The sequence below is a fragment of the Canis lupus genome, chromosome 4, assembly GCF_011100685.1.
Source record: "Canis lupus familiaris isolate Mischka breed German Shepherd chromosome 4, alternate assembly UU_Cfam_GSD_1.0, whole genome shotgun sequence".
NCBI classification, from domain to species: Eukaryota; Metazoa; Chordata; class Mammalia; order Carnivora; family Canidae; genus Canis; species Canis lupus.
The window spans coordinates 26,333,545-26,354,186 of NC_049225.1; the positions used below are offsets into that span (position 1 = coordinate 26,333,545).

The 20,642-nt window shown below is 46.9% G+C and overlaps 1 protein-coding gene and 1 long non-coding RNA gene across 8 annotated transcripts in view; one reads left to right on the plus strand and one right to left on the minus strand.

Moving 5' to 3' along the window:
* Positions 1-6,349: 6,349 nt before the first annotated feature.
* Positions 6,350-11,494, minus strand: LOC102154706. Of its 6 annotated transcripts, XR_005357995.1 has the most exons (4): positions 11,123-11,137; positions 9,402-9,431; positions 9,041-9,215; positions 6,350-6,873 (listed from the first exon to the last, which is right to left on the minus strand). It is a non-coding gene; the product is annotated as an uncharacterized LOC102154706 (long non-coding RNA). The 6 variants fall into 6 exon arrangements; XR_005357996.1 differs by lacking the exons at positions 9,402-9,431; positions 11,123-11,137 and adding an exon at positions 11,386-11,494; XR_005357991.1 differs by lacking the exon at positions 9,402-9,431 and having other exon boundaries at positions 11,123-11,244.
* The window catches only part of LRMDA (leucine rich melanocyte differentiation associated), a 1,014,859-nt gene continuing 1,005,703 nt past the window's right edge, over positions 11,487-20,642 (plus strand). The window contains exons 1-2 of one of the 2 annotated variants that reach the window (XM_038534451.1): positions 11,487-11,655; positions 18,376-18,476. In XM_038534451.1, the coding sequence (XP_038390379.1) occupies positions 11,626-11,655; positions 18,376-18,476 (131 nt within the window). In that variant the 5' untranslated portion in view covers positions 11,487-11,625. The remainder of the gene's footprint in view (positions 11,656-18,375; positions 18,477-20,642) is intronic. The other variant, XM_038534450.1, reaches the window with a different exon arrangement.

Consider the following 20,642-nt stretch of genomic DNA (forward strand, 5'->3'; position numbering starts at 1 on the left):
CCACAATTCCTAGATGTGTGACTTGGGGGCAAGGTTCTTAGTCCCTCTGAAGTCTCAGTTTCCTCTTGTGCAAAATTAATGTAATAATGGTACCTACCTCTCAGGCCAATGGGTATATTAAATGAGGCAATGCATGTGCCCAGCACATAGAAAGTGCTCAAAGTGATGATGATGATGATGATGATGATGATGATGATGATGATGATCCCCCTGCGTTCTTTCTTACTGCTGACCCCCTGGGGTGCAGTCAGTACCACTCATCTGACACTTAGCTATCTACTAATTGATGATATCTTTTATTAGCTATTTAAATTCATATTGTTTACTTTGTGTGTGTGTGTGTGTGTGTGTGTGTGTGCGTGTTCCAGTTCCCAGTTAGATTTTAAGATCCTCCAGGCCCAACCAGATGCCTTCTTTGTATTCCTAACTCACACTAGCAGAGGGCTAAGTTAAATTAGGCATAAATGAACCCTTATTAAAATGAATAATAAAACATCCAATGACTGTGTAGTCCTTTCCATGGTTTCTTTTAATCCTCACAACAGTCCTAGAAGACATGTACTGTTATTCCCATTTTACAGATGAGGAAACTGAGGTTCGTAGAGAGGAAGTCATTTGCCCCCATTCCAAAGTCACTGCTCTTTCCTGCCTCACAGTGGCCTCCTTCAGCTTAAGAAGTTCTGGAAATGCCTCCCTCTCAAGCTCTAAGGTCCAAACTCACCTTCTCTGGAAGCTCAGTTCAGCATCCCTGTGAGCTCTACCATCCTTTCCATGTATCCAAGGGCAGAGATGTTAGAGATCTATCGTTAAATGAATAAAGCTGGTTATGAAAGAATAGGGACGTGCACACACACCCACAGTTAATGCGTGTCACCTAGAGTGCAGGCTGCCAGGGTGTCTATGTAACCAACCACTGGTCACTTAGGGAATGGGCTCGTGGGTGATTTTAACTTTCTTCTTGCTCACCTGTAGTTTCTACTGCAAACATTTGTTGCCTTTATAAATAGGGAAAAGACAATACTTCTGTTTGTTTGCTTGTTGAATGGAGACAATGATGCAGTGCCTTCAGAAGTTTCCTTGCTTCCATGCTCTTCCCAGTTTCCTTTTACTGAAAAATGCTCCCAATCAAAGCAACTTCTTTTTTTCTCCTTCCTCCTCTGAGTCAGGTGGGCAGAGGCCCATCCCTGGCACTTATTAGTCACAGGTTTGAAATGCAGGGGAGGGTATGGGAGGGAGAAATGATTGGTGTGGGGTGGGAATTTGGGGATTCTTTTATCCCCTGCATCTCAAAGGCTGACAGGCTCTTGAGGGGTGGAAATGACTGGTAATTAGTGAACCTTCTCTGCTGCACACACTAAAGACACACTTCACAGTCTCTGTGACCTCTGCAGCCCGGTGAGGCTTTGTTATGTAGATGCTCTTAATTGGGTGAGTCACTTACTGCAAACAGCTTCAGGAGAGAGCACTGTAGGCTGTTTCAGGGAGGCTTCTTACCAGAGGTTCTAACTCGGGAATTGGGGGGCTTGAAAGCAATGGCCTCCGAGTAACTCCACTCCAACCTATAGAAGTGAAAAGTGTGATCCCAGGGCTTGGGGTCAGCATGGTGAGCTTTTAGGGGAAGTGTTAGGCTATGGCCTTCATTTTCTCCCTCCCTCTCTCCCTGTCTTCTTCAGTTTATAGATCACCTATTCTGGGCAAAGTTGAGAATACCTTGCCATATAAACTGGGTTCTCTATACTCAAGGAGTTGTCCACCTAGTTAGGACAGATACGAATGTATATAACAACACCAGATAGCAGGAGTCAATGCCAGGCACGTGTAAGAGTCTTTACAATGATGTTTCAGACCCTGGAGCAGTCACTGAGGGCTGGATCATTGGAGAAAGCTTGTCAACAAGGGTGAGCAAGACATAGAAGGGATTATGGGGAGAGGGATTCCCAGGGTGAGACTTCATGAACAAAGACATCACCAGGTCACTGTCACACCCAACACACTGAACTTGGCTCACACTGTCAGATACACTGAGCGCAGTGAGAGAATGATTCAGCAGGTCCTCAAGTTCGCTGCATTTACATTGTCACATGTGGCTGTTGGTTCTAGAGTGTCCTATCTGCTGCTTCCTCTCTGTAGGATGGTACAGCACATATGGCTTTTTAATTGCATGGAGTCCCCCACCCCCCAATGTGTACATTGCTAAATGGTACCATCTTGGCTCCTCCATCCTTGCCTGGCAAATAGACATCAAGTCCTGGCAATTGGGCTGCAGTCTCTCCCTTCAGGCCCTCTCTACCCTTCATGGGGGTCAGGTGTACTTTCAGAGCCTGTGAGGACAGGTTCCTGACCCTGTTCTCCTCTTCCAGTCAGCTTTCCTACTATTGTCAGGCCTGTTGCCCTAGAAAACAAATGTATCCACTTTACTCCCATTGTGCTCAAAGTGAGGCTTATGTAGGTCTTTCTGGTCTGGCCCCTGCCTGCCTCTTTTGCTCCCTTCCTGTCTTCAAGTTGCTGATGACGTCCCTGCTGTTAAATTCAATGGTTAATTACTTGTCCTCAACTTACTTGACCTTGAGTAGCACTCTATTTTCCCTCTTATTCCTTAATATTTTATTTATAAAATTTTTCAAACTTATAAAAAAAATGTAAAGAACTGGATAATGAATGCCCATTTCCCTTCACCTAGACTGATCAGCTGCTCACATGTTACCATGTTCTCTCTCTTAGAAACGCACACACACACACATTCTTTTTTCTTTTTTTTTAGCATTATTTTTTTCTGAACCATTTGGAAGCTGTAGGCAACTTGATTTCTTCAGCTTGCATCTCCTAAGAAAAAAAACATTCTCTTATGAAATTGCAATACAATTAGTGCACCTAAGAAAAGCTATATTAATTTAATATCACCAGTAACATCATGAAATGGCTCAAAGGTAAACGTTCATGATTGTCACTAAAAGGTCTTTTTAGTGGTTTTTCTTTCCCCTAGTTTCAGTATCCAAGAAAAGATCACGCATTGCTCTTGGTTGTCATGTTTTAGTCCATTTTTATCTAAAACATTCTTCCCTGCGCCCCCTCCCCCCCATGGTATTGACATTTTGGACAGTGTAGCTCAGTTATCTTGAAGAATGTTTCACTTCTAGATTTGTCTCTTTCCTCATGAGTAGATTCTGGGTAGACATTTTGGCAAGAATAGCATGTGAGTAGTGTGTACTTCCCATTGCATCACACTAGAGGCCCATATTATCAGGCTTCACCCTGGGAGATGTGAAGTTTGGGTTCTTGGGTAGGGTTGTGACCACCAGATCCCTCCACTGTAAAGGTACATTTCCCGTTTGTAATTTATAGGTACTCTGTGAATTTCCTGTTCACCCAGTGCTTTCAGCATTCCCTGGTGGGCCTTGGCTGAATTTGTCCTTATGTTAGAACCTCATCTTTTTTTTTTTCTAATCATTTTTTTCTTGGCTTCTAGAGTCTGACTTGTTTTGGTTCTTCCTTACCTCTGTAGCTGCTCATTCTCAGTTTCTGTGGTTTCTCTCCTTCTCCTTGACCTCTCACTGTCAATGCTCTAGGACCTAATCTCCAGATCATTTTCATCCTGTCTCGTGGCGTTAGATGCCATCTAGAAGCTGAGGACTCTAGTTCATATCTGCTTCCTTAAGTCTACATTTGTGTACGGACTGGCTCTTTGGCCTTTCTGCTTGTATGTCTCAGAAGCATCCCAAACTTCTTCTTCATCTTTTTTTTTTTTTTATATTTTACTTATTTATTCATGAGAGATAGAGAGGCAGAGACACAGGCCGAGGGAGAAGCAGGCTCCATGCAGGGAGCCCGATGCGGGACTCAATCCTGGGACTCCAGGATCATGCCCTGGGCCAAAGGCAGACACTCAACCACTGAGCCACCCAGGCATCCCACATCTCAAACTTCTTAGGTCCAAAAGTGATCCCCTGGTTCTTCCATCTGCTAACTTGCTCATCCATTTCAGTATGACAACTTCATCTTTCCAGTTGCTCAGGTCAAACCTTGGAGTTACTCTTGTCTCCTGTGTTTCTCATGCTCTCCATGTCCAATTCATCAGAAAATTCTGTTGATGTCGTCTTGAAAATATATGTAGGCACTCTTCACTGTCTTCAGGAATCCTACCATACATAGTCTGCTCTCTCTGTTTCTAATCTTCATTCTCCATGGTCTATTCTCAATACAACAGCCAGAGCAGTTTTTACAAAATATGGGTCCTTTATTCAAGGCTCCCCATCTTACTTGGAGAACAAGCCCCAAATCCTAGTCTTAGTCTATCAGGCCCTAGATGATCTGCTTCCCCTCCTCACACCATACCCTGCCTTCTGATTTCACTTGCATTATTCTTCCTCTTGTTTGTTCCACTCTAGCCACCCTGACATCCTTGCTGTTTCCAAACCTACCAGGCACTCTTTTGCCTCCGGGCCTTTGCACTTGCTGTTCTAGCTGCCTGGAACATTTTCCTCCTAGATGTGCACCTGGTTCTCCCTCGTTTCCTACAGGTCTTGGCTTAAATATCACTTTCTTAACCGGGCCTTCCCCGATCACCCCATCTACTCCCTGGGACTTCTTATCCACTTTCTGTGCTCTATTGTTCACCACAGACTTTATCATCACCTGACATATTTGGTATTTACTTGCTTATTATCTCTCCTTACACTGGAATTAAGAGCCACAAGGATAGAAACGTTCTCTACTGCTCTGTCCCCAGAATTTAGATTAGTGTCAAGCACAGAGCAGGCACTTAGTAAATATTTTTTGAATGAATGAATCGAATGAATGAATTTCTAGTACCTCAGCATAAGCTATAAACACTCCAGGTTCTAATCTAAGTACTGATTATTTAAAATTTCTGTATTCTCTACTGGCCACTGGTAGCTACTGCAGTAGATGGGAGACCAGAGTGTCCCAGATTGGGGTTCAGAGTTCAGACTGTAGTGATGAGATGGAACCCATGAATCCAACATTGGCCTGTGTGCCTATCCACTTACTCATAGGTTTATGTGCTTTTGTGTGTCTGTGAGAGTCTGTGCCAGTGAGGTCATGTATAAAAGTCAGTGATCCTTCCATGTTTTCTTCTCCAAGAAAACCATACTTATTAGGACTGTAGAGCCTCTGTGAATGCCCCATGAGTGCCTCTGCTTGCAGCTGCAGCATCTTGAGGCTTCCGCCCACCTGTGCTTTGGAGCTGAGCAGCAATCCAAAGGCTGGTGTGGCTACACCTGGGATATTCCTCTTTCTGGCTGGAGTGACACTGTGCCCTGGGAAGCACCTGAGCTCAAGTTCACTACTCAGGCATAAGCAAAATGGCAACACAATAACATGAGACTAGGAGAACACTAATAACTTTTGCATTTGCTGTTCTATCTGCTTGGAGGATCTTTCTCCCGAGTCTTCTTGTGGTTGGCTCCATGTTATTACTCAGATTTCCTCCCAAATGTTGCTCCTCTTAGAGAAGCCTTCCCAGAACACTCCCTTACCCATCTGAGGCTATGCAGTTTGTGCATCAGAAAGCTTTGTGAGAGGGGCTAAAGTCTGGCTCATGTGGTAAAATCTGGCTCATGTGGGTAAAGTCTGCCCATCAAGGATTTCACAGGTGAAATGCTCTGAACAGCTATCAGAGACCTTGGACATTGTATCCAAATCAGCCCCCCTGCCCTCCATCACTACTTCACATTATCTGCTTTTATCTTCATGGCATATCACAGTGCTACCTGAAATTATGCATTTCACAGACTTGAAATTATATTATTTATTTACTTGTTACCTGTGTCCTCCTGCCAGAATATAAGCCTTAGGGGAATAAATTTGTATCTGTCTTGTTCCTTATTGTCTGTACCTGACACCTAGTAGGTATCAAGAAATATTTATCAATGAGCACATTCCCTCTCCTTATTTTGGGGAGATGCACATACTTACTTGTGTTTTTATTTTAGTAGCAAATTGCTCCTTAGGTCAGTTAGTTTACATTTAAGAAAACTGAGGACCTCAGAAATGGAAGGATTCAGCAAAGGGCACCCAGTTAATAATAGCAAAACTAGGTCTCAAACCCAGGACTTGTAGGCCAGGCTACTGGCCACTACAAGACTTGCCCAGCACTTCATCTGACCCTCAGCTTTCCGATACTGGTGATACAAGTCCAACTGAGACTTGCTTTGCCCCTGGCTTAGAGCTATGGAGAGAGAGCTGGGGGTCCTTTCGGAGAAGTGGGAAGAGACTCTGAATTAATATTGGTAAATCATGGCAAAACCCTCTTGTGTGCATTATTATTATTGCCCCCCATATATTCTAAAATAATCCCTGTAAATAATTATAAAAATAAATCTCAGTGACAAATTTTGTATTTTACTTTATTTCCAGGAACACATTTATTCATCATAATCTCTTCAGGGGTAGGACAAATTGGAGCACTGGGTAGTGAATACAATTTGCAAATAGGCAATATAAGTAGAGAGAAAATTAATATGTATTCCTCAGTGCTCTAAAAGGAGAAGAAGAACATTAATAGCCATTTCCTTGAAGATATAACTTTGAAAATGTTATTTCTGATCTATCAGTATGGGGCTTGGTATGAGGAAGATGGTTACGACGTGACAAGAAGTGATTAGATGTGAAATGGCACCTTTCTGGTGCTCTTCCCCAGTCTCTTCACCCTCTTCTTACTGGGATGTAGTAGAAGTCCCATTTTATTTCCTTCAGAAGATGAGAATTCTGGCCCAGGGTCAGCTGCTCCTGTGCTGGGCAACCTGAGACAAGCCCCTTCCGTGCCTTTGGCCTCAGTTTCCTCAATCAGTAGTTGCAGTAAATGATTTCTAAAGCAGCGAGTCTGGTGGCCACAGTCCAAATTACCTGGGGGTACTTGAGAAAATATACATGTGAGGGCTGCATCTGTGGAATCAGAATCTCATCTGCTGAGTCCTACACATTTTTTCAATTTTTAATTTTTAAAAAAAGATTTTATTTTCTTATTCATGAGAGACAGAGAGAGAAAGAGGCAGAGACACAGGCAGAGAGGGAGAAGCAGGCTCCCTGCGGGAAGCCCGATGCGGGACTTGATCCTAGGACCCCGGGATCATGCCCTGAGCTGAAGGCAGCCGCTCAACTGCTGAGCCACCCAGGTGCCCCAGTCCTGTACATTTTAATTGGGGGGTGGGGAGGCTTATCAACCTCTAAATGATAGAACCTCTCCAAGCCAAGTTGGGAATCTGGCACTTGGACATGCTTCTCTCTCCCCCACAGGACAGTATGAAGTTGAACAGGTTCTTCTGGTCCATGTTCTTTTTCCTTCTCGAAAGTCCACTATGAGCCTCTGTCCTCAAACCAGAGATAACCTCCCTTCTCCCCCCCCCCCCCCCCCAAGGACTGGGAGCATCCAGCAAGTTCCTGGCAAATTGCTGTTTTCAGGATTTGTGAAAATAATGCTAAGAGATTACCAGGTAGCAGTTCCAACTATGACTTCTCTTTTCCTGACCCTTCCATCCAATCTCCTCCATTATTTTTTAATTACAAAGGCAGGGTAATGCATGTTGCAAAAATCACAGAACATATGCAGTGAAAAGCAGAAACCCCTCTCCCACCCACCTTTCTCAAACCTACTCCCTTCCCCACTCCCTGCTAATGTTTGCATTTTAATAGAAACAATAGTCACAGTATCTTTTAAGATCCAAAGAGCAGGGAACTCAGGCACTGAGAATTAATGGCAATGATAATTATAATAGTATACAGTAATAATAAACTAACATTTATGCCATGAATAATCATGCCAAACATTATGATTGCATTTAATGTATATATTTTAAAATGTAATTTGTTCTGGTTGGGAGATCAGGGAGGTGTTTTGGAATCTAGATCATCCTTAATCTCTCACAAACATGCAAATATTGCAGCAAGGGCCCTGGAAACCTCTCCTCTTTCCTAAACTCCCTCTTTTAGACTGAAAGGAGGCTGCTTCAGCAACAAAGACCATTTTGTATGCAGACCTCCAGATTTTTTTTTTTTTTTAATTGAAATCTGAATGTGGTGAGTCTGAACTAGGGGCTGGGGCATGATTAATTACAGCAATCATCTTAACCTGCCCAGGGGTTGGGCCTGAAAGAAATGAGGCCAGGCTGAATAGAAATTCGACTAAGGATAGGTAGGAATGCTAATAAAACTTTGTTAACTGGCCCTGTCCTCTCCACTGGTGATGCACAGAGTTGGAGATTTTAAGAAATCAGTTCCTGTTTCACTGGTTCTGGACGACCCCAGAATCAACTCCCTTGATTGCAAATAAACAGGATTTTCCTTTTTGTCCGCAGGAATGCGATGGAGGAAGAACTCTAGGGGGAAGGGCCTTTTCTGCCAAAGGATAATAATAACAAAGATGACAGTAGGAATAAAATATTGCCCTCTTCATCAAGGGTGATAAAGAAATGTCTAGTGGTGTCGAACCTTCTCACTCTCCATTTGCAAGTGTTAGAGCTCCAGAATTCATAGGCTCAGGATTAGTTGCCCAGATCTGATTTGAACTTTCTGTTCTGTAGTCCCCATGAATATACTATACACGTTGGGGTACCTGTCTCAATTTTGGGTACAGGAAATAGGATCACAATTACAGGGCTTCTTGTTGACATAGTACTGCAGATGTCTGAGCACACATCTTTCCTGAAGTGTATGTCTTCATTATGTACACCCTGAGTGCCCAGTCTTTGGAAGCTGGGGCAGAAGAGCTGTGGGAGAAAATGGGTTGAGGCAGGGGTCTACTGCAGCTCACTCTCAGTTGCCCACTGGAATGGCAGGAGGGAACTGAAAAAGAACCTGGATGACCTCTTGAGCCGTCTCTTCCCCTCCATGCTTCTGGGGCCAAAGTGGAAAGAGATGTGTTCAAGATGAAGCCCCAAGCAAGATGTGTCTCCGCTGTTCACTTTTGTAAACTTCCTGTGTTGGGAAGGAATCATTTATTCACCTCCTGGGCCAACCTTATCTCAGCATTCCTTTGCTCTCTCCCCCTTCCAAAGGGAGGGCCATATTACCTGAAGAACTTTACCTTTGTTATTTAATTGTCCTTTTTGCTCAAGAAAATGATGAGGAAGTAGCAGGATGTCCTCAACCCGCCTCTTCCGATTTTCTTTGACCCAGAGATACAGATCCTTCTTCTTCTCCCTCCTTTCCTGTTCTTCTCCCTCCTACTTGTTCTTCTCTTCTGAAGATAACTTCCTAAGCTGAAGGCAGTAAGGGGAGGTGAATCCAGTCTGGTTTTAGAGGAGCCCTTCCCCGCCAAATTCAACAAATTTCTCCTCTGCTCAAGAGCTTTCAGTAGTTCTATGTTACCAGCTTACATTTCAAAGCCCACGTCAATCTGAGCTAGCCTCATTTTTTTGTGATTTCCCCAATTGTCTGTCCCTTACCTAGTCACCTGGCCCCCTCGGTGTGATCACCTATCGGAGACAAGAGGGGTGGGGGCGCAAAACAGCTAAAAGCCAGGCAGAGGATGGGAGAAGTGGGAGGGGTAGGGGATGAAAGGATTCTAAAAGACCTTGAGTGACATTGGAAATTTTGGGCTGTGTTATTAGCTGATTGGGAGCATTGAAAGATTTCAGGTGGGTGGGTCCAATCAGGCTTTTAGGATGATCACTCCAGCACTGTGCAGAGGAAGGAAAAAATAGTGAGGAAGGCCTGGAAAGGTAGAAAAGATCCCTGCCTACTTTGGCGTCATTGGCAGAGTGTCCACAAAACAGTCTGTGCTCAGAAGACACAGCTGTGTATGGATGCGGGGGCACGGATGAGATGACCTCAAGCACCCTCCTGCTGGGGTGAGAGTGTGTATGTTCCCATTTCATCTGTGAGTAGGTTTAAGCCTGTTTCCACATGCCCTCTCCTGCCAGTCCTCTCCCCTTCCTTCTAGGAAGGCCAAGGTGGAAGGTGGAGAGGGCAGTGTATCAGGACTGTCAGGGCCTGGGTCCACTTCCTCCTTTTGGGCAGGAAAGGCAGACAAAAGTGGACAATGGACCAGAGAGGCTGCATCCAGCAGAGGAGAGAGGAGCATGAGGAGCTGGTCTGTGGGGCAGAAGGCCTTGGAAGATTCCCTTTGATCCCCCTTATCTCTGGAGGGCAAGCCGCCTTTTTTGGCCTGTAGGACCTTTTGTTGCAGCATTTCCTGAATCCCCTCAAAGTAAACACAGCCAAGTCTCTGTTCTTAGAGTTCCCTTCTGCTATGTCTGCTCCTCCCAGCAGAGAGAGGGGCAGGCAGGTCAGCCCTCAGAGGTCAACACCGCTCATCAGGATGCTGACAAGAAGGGCCCACATTACAATGTGTTGGCACCAGGCCCGAGAGACAATGATGATAGCCACAATATGCTTAACCACGATCGTAATTATCATCAGCTGCACAAACAGGGGTTTCTAAGTGCTGTTTAGACACACGGAGCAATGAAAACAAAAGCCCTGGGAACACCCTCCTCAACAGCAGTGGGAGCTACAATCATCAGTGGGGTCTACTGAATTGAGGTAACTGCAATGCAGGGCGTCAGACCTGGAGCCTGGCACTCAGGACTTAGTTTCCCCTTCTGTTTGGATGGGGCCGGTACTCACAGGTGGGAGGGAAGGAGGGAGCGGGGGAGCGGCCAGTCAAGGCTAGGCCGACTCTGGTGATAATGTGACAATGAAGTGGTATGTGGTAATAGCTTCCTGCATCCTGGGGATGGAGGCACGAAGGCAAAAATTCACAGGGAGAAAATGTGGTTCCTTTCAGTTGAGGACAGACAGGAGCTGCCCACCCAACCTGGTGCAGGAGGCAGTAAAGGCCACCTTTCGCTTGCAGCCGAGTGGGTGTGCGTGGGGGCGGGGGTGTGGATGCGGAATCTGACCGCATGGGTGACTTGGAGCTTCACAAATAAGAGGGAGAGAATCCGAGAAACCTGAAATTTTGGGGACACCACTGACTCCCCTTCTCGAGGGCTTATCCCTGTCAGCTGGGGGGCTGTTAGCTATTCGTAGGGAAATCCGATCGCCCCTTCCTCCCGCCCCCCCACCAGGTGTCCTTTCCACCTCCCCGTGTGCCGCTGCCCCTCCAAGGCGGGAGGGGACTTGGGTCCACGCCCCCGCCCCGCGGTCGCGGCAGTTATGTAACCTGGATTGCGAAACAGAGGAGCGGCCGCGCCCCGGGCTAGCTAACGGCTCGACCCGGCGCCCCTGGCGCGGAGCCCCCTCCCCGGGCCGCCCCCACTAACGAGTGGGGCTGCGCGCGTGGAGCTTGGGGTGAGGGGTGCTCCTGTTCCCCTGGCCCCGCCCGCGGCGACGGGGTCCGGGGCGCCCGGGGGCGGTCGGGGGTCCAGGGCGATCGCGTCGGGGCGCGGGGCGCCGGGGGCCACCTGGGGGCGAGCCTCGGTTCACCTGCGCGGGGGCCGCGGCGCAGGGCGCGCAGCAGACCCGGGTCCCAGCACCCGGCCGGCGCCTCGGGCTTCCGCCGGGTCAGCTGACTGCTTAGTGCGGAACTGCGCGCCCCGCCGGGCCGCCCGCCGCCGCCGCGCTGGGTGCTCCGCGCTCGGTGCTCCGCGCTCCGTGCTGGGTGCTCCGCGCTCGGTGCTCCGCGCCCCCACTCGGTGCTCCGCGCCGCGCGTCCGTCCGGTCGTCATGGCCGGGCTCGTGGTCAGTGGAACTCAAGTAAGTCCGCCAGGACGAGCCCCGCCCCCGCTGGGGGCAGTCGGTTTGGGGAGAGGGAGTGCTGGGGGCAAGGGGCCGCCCCGAGGTTAGGAAGGGCTCCTCGCCCAGGCTCAGGGGGCTGCTGTGTCCGGTGCTGGCGACTCTTTCAGGTGCCCAGGCCCGCCCCCTCAGCCCCCCTTCGGGCCGGCACACCCCCTGGGCGTGGGGGAAGAGGGGAAGGCCCCCTAGGTCGACCAGGCCCCCTAGGCCAACTAGGCCCCCTCGGTGCACCAGGCCCCCTACGCCTCCTCTGTCCCTAGCGCTCAACGCTTAGGCCAGCAGGGCCAGTCCTCCCTCAGGTAGAGTCATCCATGCCCACAGCTAATGGTAGTTTTGGGGGCGCATTAAAAGTGTGTAACCTCATAGGAGAAAGTAACTTTGGTCAAAGAAAACCTCTTAATATATTCCCCTTTACATGAATGAAGTTGAAACATTTATTTATTTTTAAAGATTTATTTATTTATTTATGATAGAGAGAGAGAGAGAGAGAGAGAGAGAGAGAGAGAGGCAGAGACACAGGAGGAGGGAGAAGCAGGCTCCATGCTGGGAGCCCGACTCAGGACACGATCCCAGGACTGCAAGATCACGCCCTGGGCCAAAGGCAGGCACTAAACCGCTGAGCCACCCAGGGATCCCCCAAAGTTGAAAAATTTAAAGTTTAGGGGCCTGTGTGTGGTTTATTTTTTTAAGGAGTCCAGGATGGCAGAAATACCTAGGTCCAAAGACTGCATTCCTGGGAGGCTCTAAGTTTGGGGGCCACACTGCAGACTGCCTCTGGATCCTAAGCAGAGGGCCCTTATTCAAGGCAGGTAGAAGGCTAAAGTCCTCCGGTTTTATTTCAGCACCTGATTTCTTTTTTTTTTTAGTGTATTATATGATTGATAGACAATGTTTTATTAGTTTCAGGTGTACAACAGTGCTTCGACAATCCCGTACATTATACTTTGCTCACCACAAGTGTAGTTACCAGCTGTTACCATACAACGTTATTACAATATTATTGACTATATTCCCTAAGCTGTACTTTCTCATCCTCATGACTTATTTTATAACTGGCACTTTGTACCCCTTAACCCCCTTCACCTATTTTGCCTATCCTCCTCTCCTCGTCCCCTCTGGCAAGCACCAATTTGTTCTCTTGTATTTGAGTCCATTTTTGTTTTTTGTTCATTTTTTAGATTCCACATGCAAGTGAAATCCTATGGTGTTTCTTTCTGTGACTTATGTCACCTAGCATAATATCCTCTAGGTCCATCCATGTTGTCACAAATGGCAAGAGCTCATTCGGCACCTGACTTTTTGAACAGGTGTCTGTGAGGAATGGCAACATTCCAGTTTCAACTCTGGGTGACAGACACCTAGCCTCACTTGCTTTCAGCCCTGTAGTGAAGCCTCAGGTGTTCTTAGTCATTGCTGGAGGGATGCTGGGCCCAGGTGGCTTTTACCTTCTGGAAAAGCCAGGTTTCTCTTTCTAACCTCTGATTAAGCCAACCCTCTTCTCACCTTTCCTTGCATGCCCTAGAGAAATAGCTCTGAGGTTTTGAAGCTCTCCCCTTGGATTGCCTAAGGGAGGTAGCGTCAGGCACGGTTAGATTTTTGAGGTTACTTTGGGCAAATGTTTCCACCTTCTCAGAGTTCAGAAGTGAGCAGGCCAGGGACAGACCAGCCTGTGGGAAAGGTTAAAAATGATGGGTACAGGGGATCCCTGGGTGGCTCGGGGGTTTGGCGCCTGCCTTCGGCCCAGGGCATGATCCTGGGGTCCTGGGATCAAGTCCCACATCAGGCTCCCTGCATGGAGCCTGCTTCTCCCTCTGTCTGTGTCTCTGCCTCCCCCCCTCGAATAAATAAATAAAATCTTAAAAAAAAAATGATGGGTTCATTTCGATGGCAGGGAAAAGGATTTTGGGGATTTAACCTGCCTGCCTTCAGAGGGAGGAGCTGGAGGAGGGGACCTCTGCCCAAGAATGGCCCCTTCCCCGCACCAGTCCCTAGGTCTCTGCATTTCAGACCCAGCATTCTTTGGGTGTAGCTTCTTCCAACTTCATGAAGCACTCCACAGTAGGGCTAAGAACTTTCTTGTGCCGCCTCTCTTCCCCCATGTCCCTAACTTGGTTTTCCTGTACCTCTTGCTTTTAGCCCACTCCAAATGGCTCAAAGGCAATCCCTAATGAGAGGACAGACTACGAAAGTACTCCTGGGGTGTTCATCCCCCATGTCCTAAACCTCCTAGGCCAGGAGCTCTGTGTGGCAACCCTGGAGTTTAGGGCCTTTGTAGCATCCTGCCCCTCTTCAGTTTCTAAAGACAGCCGTAACAAGAAGTAGTTCCCGGAATGTGAGTCACATGGTACTTCTCTAAGTTTGGTGAAGCCTACTTTAAAAAAAAAAAAAACTTCCCATGAGCCCATAATGTTGATCCTGTTTTTACTGCAATGCTGCTTATATATACAAACACATAACCAGATAGAATTTTTCCTAAGTTCAGAGAGACCTATCTCCCAAATAAAGAGATGGTTTAAGTGCATAGAAGAAAAAACCCCCACCCTGACACCACTGAAACAATTGAATGAGATGGATGATGTTTTGTTGAAATTAGGTCACTGCTTTCAACACCATGGTGGGCTGACTGCTGTTGCCTTGGGTTTTAGGAGTTCACGGGCCTACATCAGCCCTCTTTCCACTCTTCTCTGTAAAAATCTTTTTATTTAACATGAATCTGACTTCATTTGGCCTTCTCTTGGCTTGAAGGCGTCATTTATATCACCAGTAAGTCCCCAGTCATCTTTTTCCACTAGTTTTTGACAAAGTAGCAACATTGATCTAATTGTAGATACAAATGCAAACTTGGAATTCAGGCACTGAAATTTTGTGCCCAAGAGACATGGGACTAACAAATCGCTTTTTTAGGGATATTAGTCTCATTCAACTGTTTACTGAGTGGCCACTAGGTGCCATGGACAGTGCTGTGTACTCTTCTCCTTGCTATAGGTAAGTTAAGGATCTAGGACTCACTGGGCTATTTCACCAGGATTGACTAGGTAACAGCCAGGTGCTAGGCATTTAGAAATGTTAGTTCCCTTATTCTTTACGTCTTTTGGATGCAGTTTGTGTTAGACTAGTTTACAAAAGAGGAAACAAACTCTCTGAGACTGTGACCCAGCCAGGATATCAGCTAGTAAATAGTAGCATAGGGATGGTTTCTACTCTGACAGAACTTACAGTGCTGCAGATTTAAAATCGAGGAGCTTCTACCCCTGGCTGGGGTGAGGCCTCAGAAAATAACCGTCATCTCTATAAACAGTCACTAACCTATCATCCTCCGAAATGCCTAGGGGGCCAGACTGTTCCAACTGTAAAGAGAAATCTGTAGTCTTCCTCAGTTTGGTAATTCCCTGTGGCTTCTGCTCAGAGGGGCTGGGGATGTGTGTATGTGGCAATTTTGCACAGACATTCCTGACTTACTATCCAGTTTCCCTATGTAGGGATCTTCCTATGTTTTCATTTCCCTGATAATGGTGTCCCTTTCTGTTATTATTCCACACAGGGTAGAAGTCTTGGGATACTGGTGATAAAGGGTAGGCAAATGAAAAGTCAAAGTTTGGGTTTTTCATTCTAAAAGTGATTGACTAAATGCAGTGATTCTTGTTCTGGATGTGCGCTTGCTTCTGTGGCATTTAGGGTTTTTAAAAATTTTATTTACTTATTCATGAGAGACACACAGAGGCAAGACCTAGCCAGAGGAAGAAGCAGGCTCCTTGTGGGGACCCTGTTGCAGCACTCAATCCCAGGACCCCAGGATCACGACCTGAGCCAAAGGCAGACACTCAACCACTGAGCCACCCAGGGTTCCTACATTTAGGGTCTATTAATTTCAATTTCCCTTCTCTTATTTGCTCAAGAAGCAAACTCTTTTTGGCCTGGCTCTTCTGCCCTTGTTACATTAGGTAATCCTCTGCTCCTAGAAGCTTCCTGACATCCTGAGAGGTAATGCCTTCCACTCAGGAGCACGTCCTAAACATGACTTTCTTCTCATCTTGAGCGTTGATTGCAGCACCTGGCACTGGCCGCTTGCTGCTCTTAAGCCTTGTCACACTGACTTGGACCCTTAAATGTGGTTGGCTTAACTCCTATCTCTGAATGCTCCCAGTTTACCATGAAGACTGGCAGGGGTCTGGTGTCCAAGCATACAGATGGCTTATCAAGTTGGTTTTCATACTAAATTTTAGAGACTTGTTCTTCACCATGCAACAAGTAGTGCTTTATTTAGTTTTCCTGGGATCTTGTGTTAAGCTATTGCAAGAAAACAAGCTGATGAAAGTCTTGTTAGGCATGTAAATAAATGAGCTGCAGCTGCATGGTGATAGCTGTCCTTGGTGCTCCTTTTGCCTCTGAAAGGGGATCCTACAGAAGAAAAAGGGGAGCAAATATCCCTCTCTTTCCCTAGGTTCTGACGTTCTTCTGGGGCTTTCAACATCCTATCATGAGGTAGTTCACGACCATTCAACTAGGAAGACACATTTTTGAGGCCAAAACACGATGATAGGTGCATCACTGGTGTTTATTGATCAAGAAAATCCACATCCACATGTGGATTTGTAAGAACTCTTTGTAGACCAAGTTGGAAGTTCCTATGCCTGGTGCAGGACTTTGGGCTTTATCAGACAAAGCTGTCTTACACTGGGCATGCTGCCAAAGTCCTAGTTACTTTGTAAGAACATGGGGGGATTTTGAGAAATTGGATCCCTATAATATTTTAAAATTTTATTTATGAGAGACAGAGATCTAGGAAGAGGGAGAAGCAGGCTCCCTGCAGGGAGCCTGATATGACTTGATCCCAGAACCCCAGGATCACAACCTGAGCCAAAGGCAGATGCTCAACCACTGAGCCACCCAGGCGCCCCCTATAAGGTTTAGTCTTTGGTGAGTCTATAAGGACAGAGCTCAGCTTCTACATCTAAACCTCAGCCTCTATGTTGTATATACCCTAGAGATCGTGAATAATGGTGCATATAAGGTGGGGGTGCATGCTGGGGTGAAAGGGATGGGTTTTCTGGTGATTTCCATGGGCCTGCAGATATTATAATCCAGAAACTGCTGCTGATCAAATGGGTATCCTGAGGGAAACTGAAGTCCCTTATATCCCCAGTGTCTTCTTGCTGTAGGATTTCCATCTCTACTTGGAAGCAGAACTTTATTATACAAGGAGTTCTGAGGAAAGACAGGTCCCATGTAGAAAAGGGAGGTTGCTAGATTGTTAGAGACCTTTATTTTTTAGCTTGTGTCTTCTGGAGTCCAAATCATTATGTTGGCCTCAGCCTGTTTTGTTTTGTTCCTTCTCGTCTACTCCTACTCTCTCTCCTCCAAAAGTGAAGTTATTGAGGGAGTGAATGCAAGATACCTACTGTCAGCAGTCTGTTCCCATTGGCTAGGACAGGGTTGGGAACAGACTGGGAACAGCATATTAGGGTACAGTGTGATTTTTTTTTTTTTAAATTAGAGTCCTGTGAAAGTGCTGTTTCTGTAGTTCTAAGATTGAATATTAGTAAGTCATAATGTTCAGCCTAATATCTGGTGTTCTCTATGGCCACCATATTCTTGTTCTCCATTAGGAAGCATAACCCCCAGGGGAATCTCTTTTTTTATTCTCATACCTGAGAAAGGGTCAGGACTATAGCCATATGATAGGCCTTAGTTTTTACCTGGTGGTGGTGGGGTGGTTAGGGAGTCATTTAGGGAAGTATCATATATTTTGATCCACTGGCCAACTCTCACCCATGGGTTTGTTTTATGGATTTTGGAGTTAGTGGTCGAATTGGCAACTATCTGTAAAAGATGTATTTCAAAGATTGAACAGTTGGAGCCTTGAGAAAGCCCTCTGACCTTCCCACTATCAGAAATTCTGCATCAAATTTCAGTTCAGCTCTTAATATTTGGACACACACTAGGTTGTTAATAGTGATGATAAAATAAGTAAAAGAAGACCTAAGGGAACAACCTGCAACACAAGTGGGATAGGTTGCAAAAGGCTCCCTGGAGAAAAGAGACTTGGAAGCTGTGGCCACCCTTCATTTCCCCGTCGCCTTCAAATCTGCTTTGTCTAGAGTGTGGGGGACATTTTATACACAGTGGTAATAGGATGCGATTGGCGGTCTGGGAAGGTTTTCTTGTCCAACCCTATTTGTTCCAGCACCCTGCAGGTTGAATGCTGGTAAGTGCATCTGCTGTATCTTTTATGAGGTAATGTGCATAACAGGGTATTTGGGGGAGGGGGGAAGAGAGGAGGAGAGGGAGGAGGAGAGCCAGAGGGGCAGCTGTTGGAAAGGCCCCTGAGCGAGAGGCTGATTGCTGTGATTATATCAGTGTGCTCTGACATGGGGGCTTTTTTGGACACCTGAATCTGGCCAATTTTAGTCCAATTTCCATTGTGCTAGGATTAGTCTCCATCATGCTAAATGTACCGGGAAAGGGGAACTGTTGGCAGAGTCCTTGAAGCCCCCAAAGCTGATTTGATCAGGAAAACAGTCACAATTGTGGCCTTTCTGTGTGTGTGTGGGGTGGGGTGGGGGGGGGGTGGGGAGCGTGCGTTGCAAGTTGCGGAAGCAATCTTCGGATCAATGACTCAGGGTTGGGAGCAGCTGGGCGATTTCCGTTTGCCACATTGTTTCTGTTCCATTTAATTTCCAGGTGTCCTACATAGGCCAGGACTGCAGAGAAATTCCAGAGCACCTTGGCAGGGACTGTGGACATTTCGCAAAGAGGCTTGATCTGAGCTTTAACCTTCTGAGGTATGTACCGTTCACAAGATGCAGACCAGGCCAGGCAGGCCCAGTCCCCATGGTAACGGCCTGCAGGTGAAAGTCACCATCCAGTTCTGCAGGGGGTGTGGGGTCTGAGACGTGCAATCACACCCCTAAAGTGGGACTTTGCTTCCGATGAGTCTTCGGCTAGCCTCTCTGTGCCACTGAAAAGGCTGTGAGCGTGGATACCTCCATCTCCCCTGAGGTCCTACAAGAGGACCATTGTGGCGGTACTTTGTTCTTTTCCTTTCTCACTGATACCCATGCAGACAAGTTATACTCTTGGGGAAGGAATAAGCTGGAAAATGGTCTTGCATTTTGGGATATTTAGGAATGCTTTTCTGGATAACCCCGTCTCCCAAAGATTTGCCAAATCACAGGTAGGGTGTGTGTGTTTGTGTGTGTGTGTGTGTGTGTGTATATGTATATATATATTATCATTCTTTGTTTTTTCCTTTTTAAATGAGTTGAAACCTTAAATATTTGCTATGATTTCTCCCAGATGGTATTTCAGAGTAATTCAGACACTGTTGGCATGGGGCAGGTGGGAGGGGAACTCTAACAACTGTTCTAATCTTGGCAAAAGTTAACTGTGATCTTCTATATTATTCCATTGGAGATTACAGACAGTTACATCATTTCTTCATAAGAGGTTACCATTTGTGACTGGTTTGGGGGCTTGGAAGAGGAAGTAGAAGGTACTTGGAAAGCCGATATTGGGGGATAAATGAGCGGGGGTCAGGGTGGTGGCTTTTCCTAATAATCTGGTTCCATGTGGAGCTTTTCTCCTAAATGCTCCCTTGAGCTGTGCTGTCCTCCCAATGGAACAGACTCTTGGGATGGAAGGAGAGATGAAGAGCTCAAATGCCACCCCAGGACTCACACACTTTCGTATTTCCACGCCTTGGAGTCTTTTCTCTCCCAGCCTATGAGTCAGGACACTTGGGAATTAAGCATTTGAGAGAAGATGGACAAAACTCAGGGTATTAAGGCACCAGCAGGCAGAGGGAGTAACTTTAAGCCAAGAGAGCCTTTTGGGCTGGTACTTACTGAGATGCATGGTCTTCAGGGAAGGACTGTCCAGAAGAGTATGTAGAAGAGAGTTGACACTGAGGGCATTTTCTCCCTGACTCCCAAAGGAGTCCCCGCTGCTTCTGGGGAGATACGGGAACTGAAAAGTCACAAAATAGTGAGTAGTGATGAGCAGATGCCAAAAAAAGAAATGCTGACTCTAAGGATGATTTTTGGTCCCGATACCCAAGAGCAGGACAAAAGTACACAGCCTGACCTGGACGGTGCCTGAGACATGTGTGCCCCTTAAAGAAAGCTCCCCAGTGCAGACTCAGGGGAAGGTTTCTTTGCTTGAGCATTGGAAGAAGTTCTTTCTGTGTGACTGGCTTCCAGAAGCTTGGGGCATTGTGGCTCAGGCTGTGGCTGCCTTGCTGGTGGGAGCCCGGATGTGGGTTGGGGGGAGGCTGGGCCCCATGAGGGAGTGTGTCAGTGGGGACAGGTCATGGGACTGAGCTGTCAGGTCTGAGGAAACAGAGCTGTCTTTGTCAAACTCAGAGGCCCTGCCTCCCTTTGGCAGAGAAGGGGCTGGACCCTGGGAGACGTACGTGTGTGTGTGTGTGTGTGTGTGTGTGTGTGTGTGAGAGAGAGCGAGAGAGAGAGCGAGAGAGAGAGCGAGAGAGAGAGAGAGAGAGAGAGAGAGAGAGAGATCTGGGGGCAGTGGTGGGAAGGGGCTGTGGTCTCTGAGGGGCTGGATTTATAAGGATTTATCATAGGAAATGACAGGTTCTAGAGGCAGGGCAATCCAGTGAGAGGAAGGTCAGTAAAACAAATTTGGAGGAAGGGGGGTTGTGAATCTGATTCTCCTTTGTTGAGAGGAGAGCATTTCTGTAGTGTTGAGTTTGAGATGCTATCCCCTCTTTTGGTGCGTGATCACCATGCTCGGTTACATAGCTGGATTGGGGCGGGGATGGGTGCTAGAGGGGTGAGGTCTAAGGTTCAGGAAGAGTTTACATGAGGACTTGGTTAAGCTGGAGGGACTTACAGATCAGAATGGAGAAAAGCAGCCCTGATTTAACGTGGGTGTATTGGGGCTGGATCCTCTTTTGACTGTCTTATAGTCCTAACTGGGGGGATGAGGGGAGG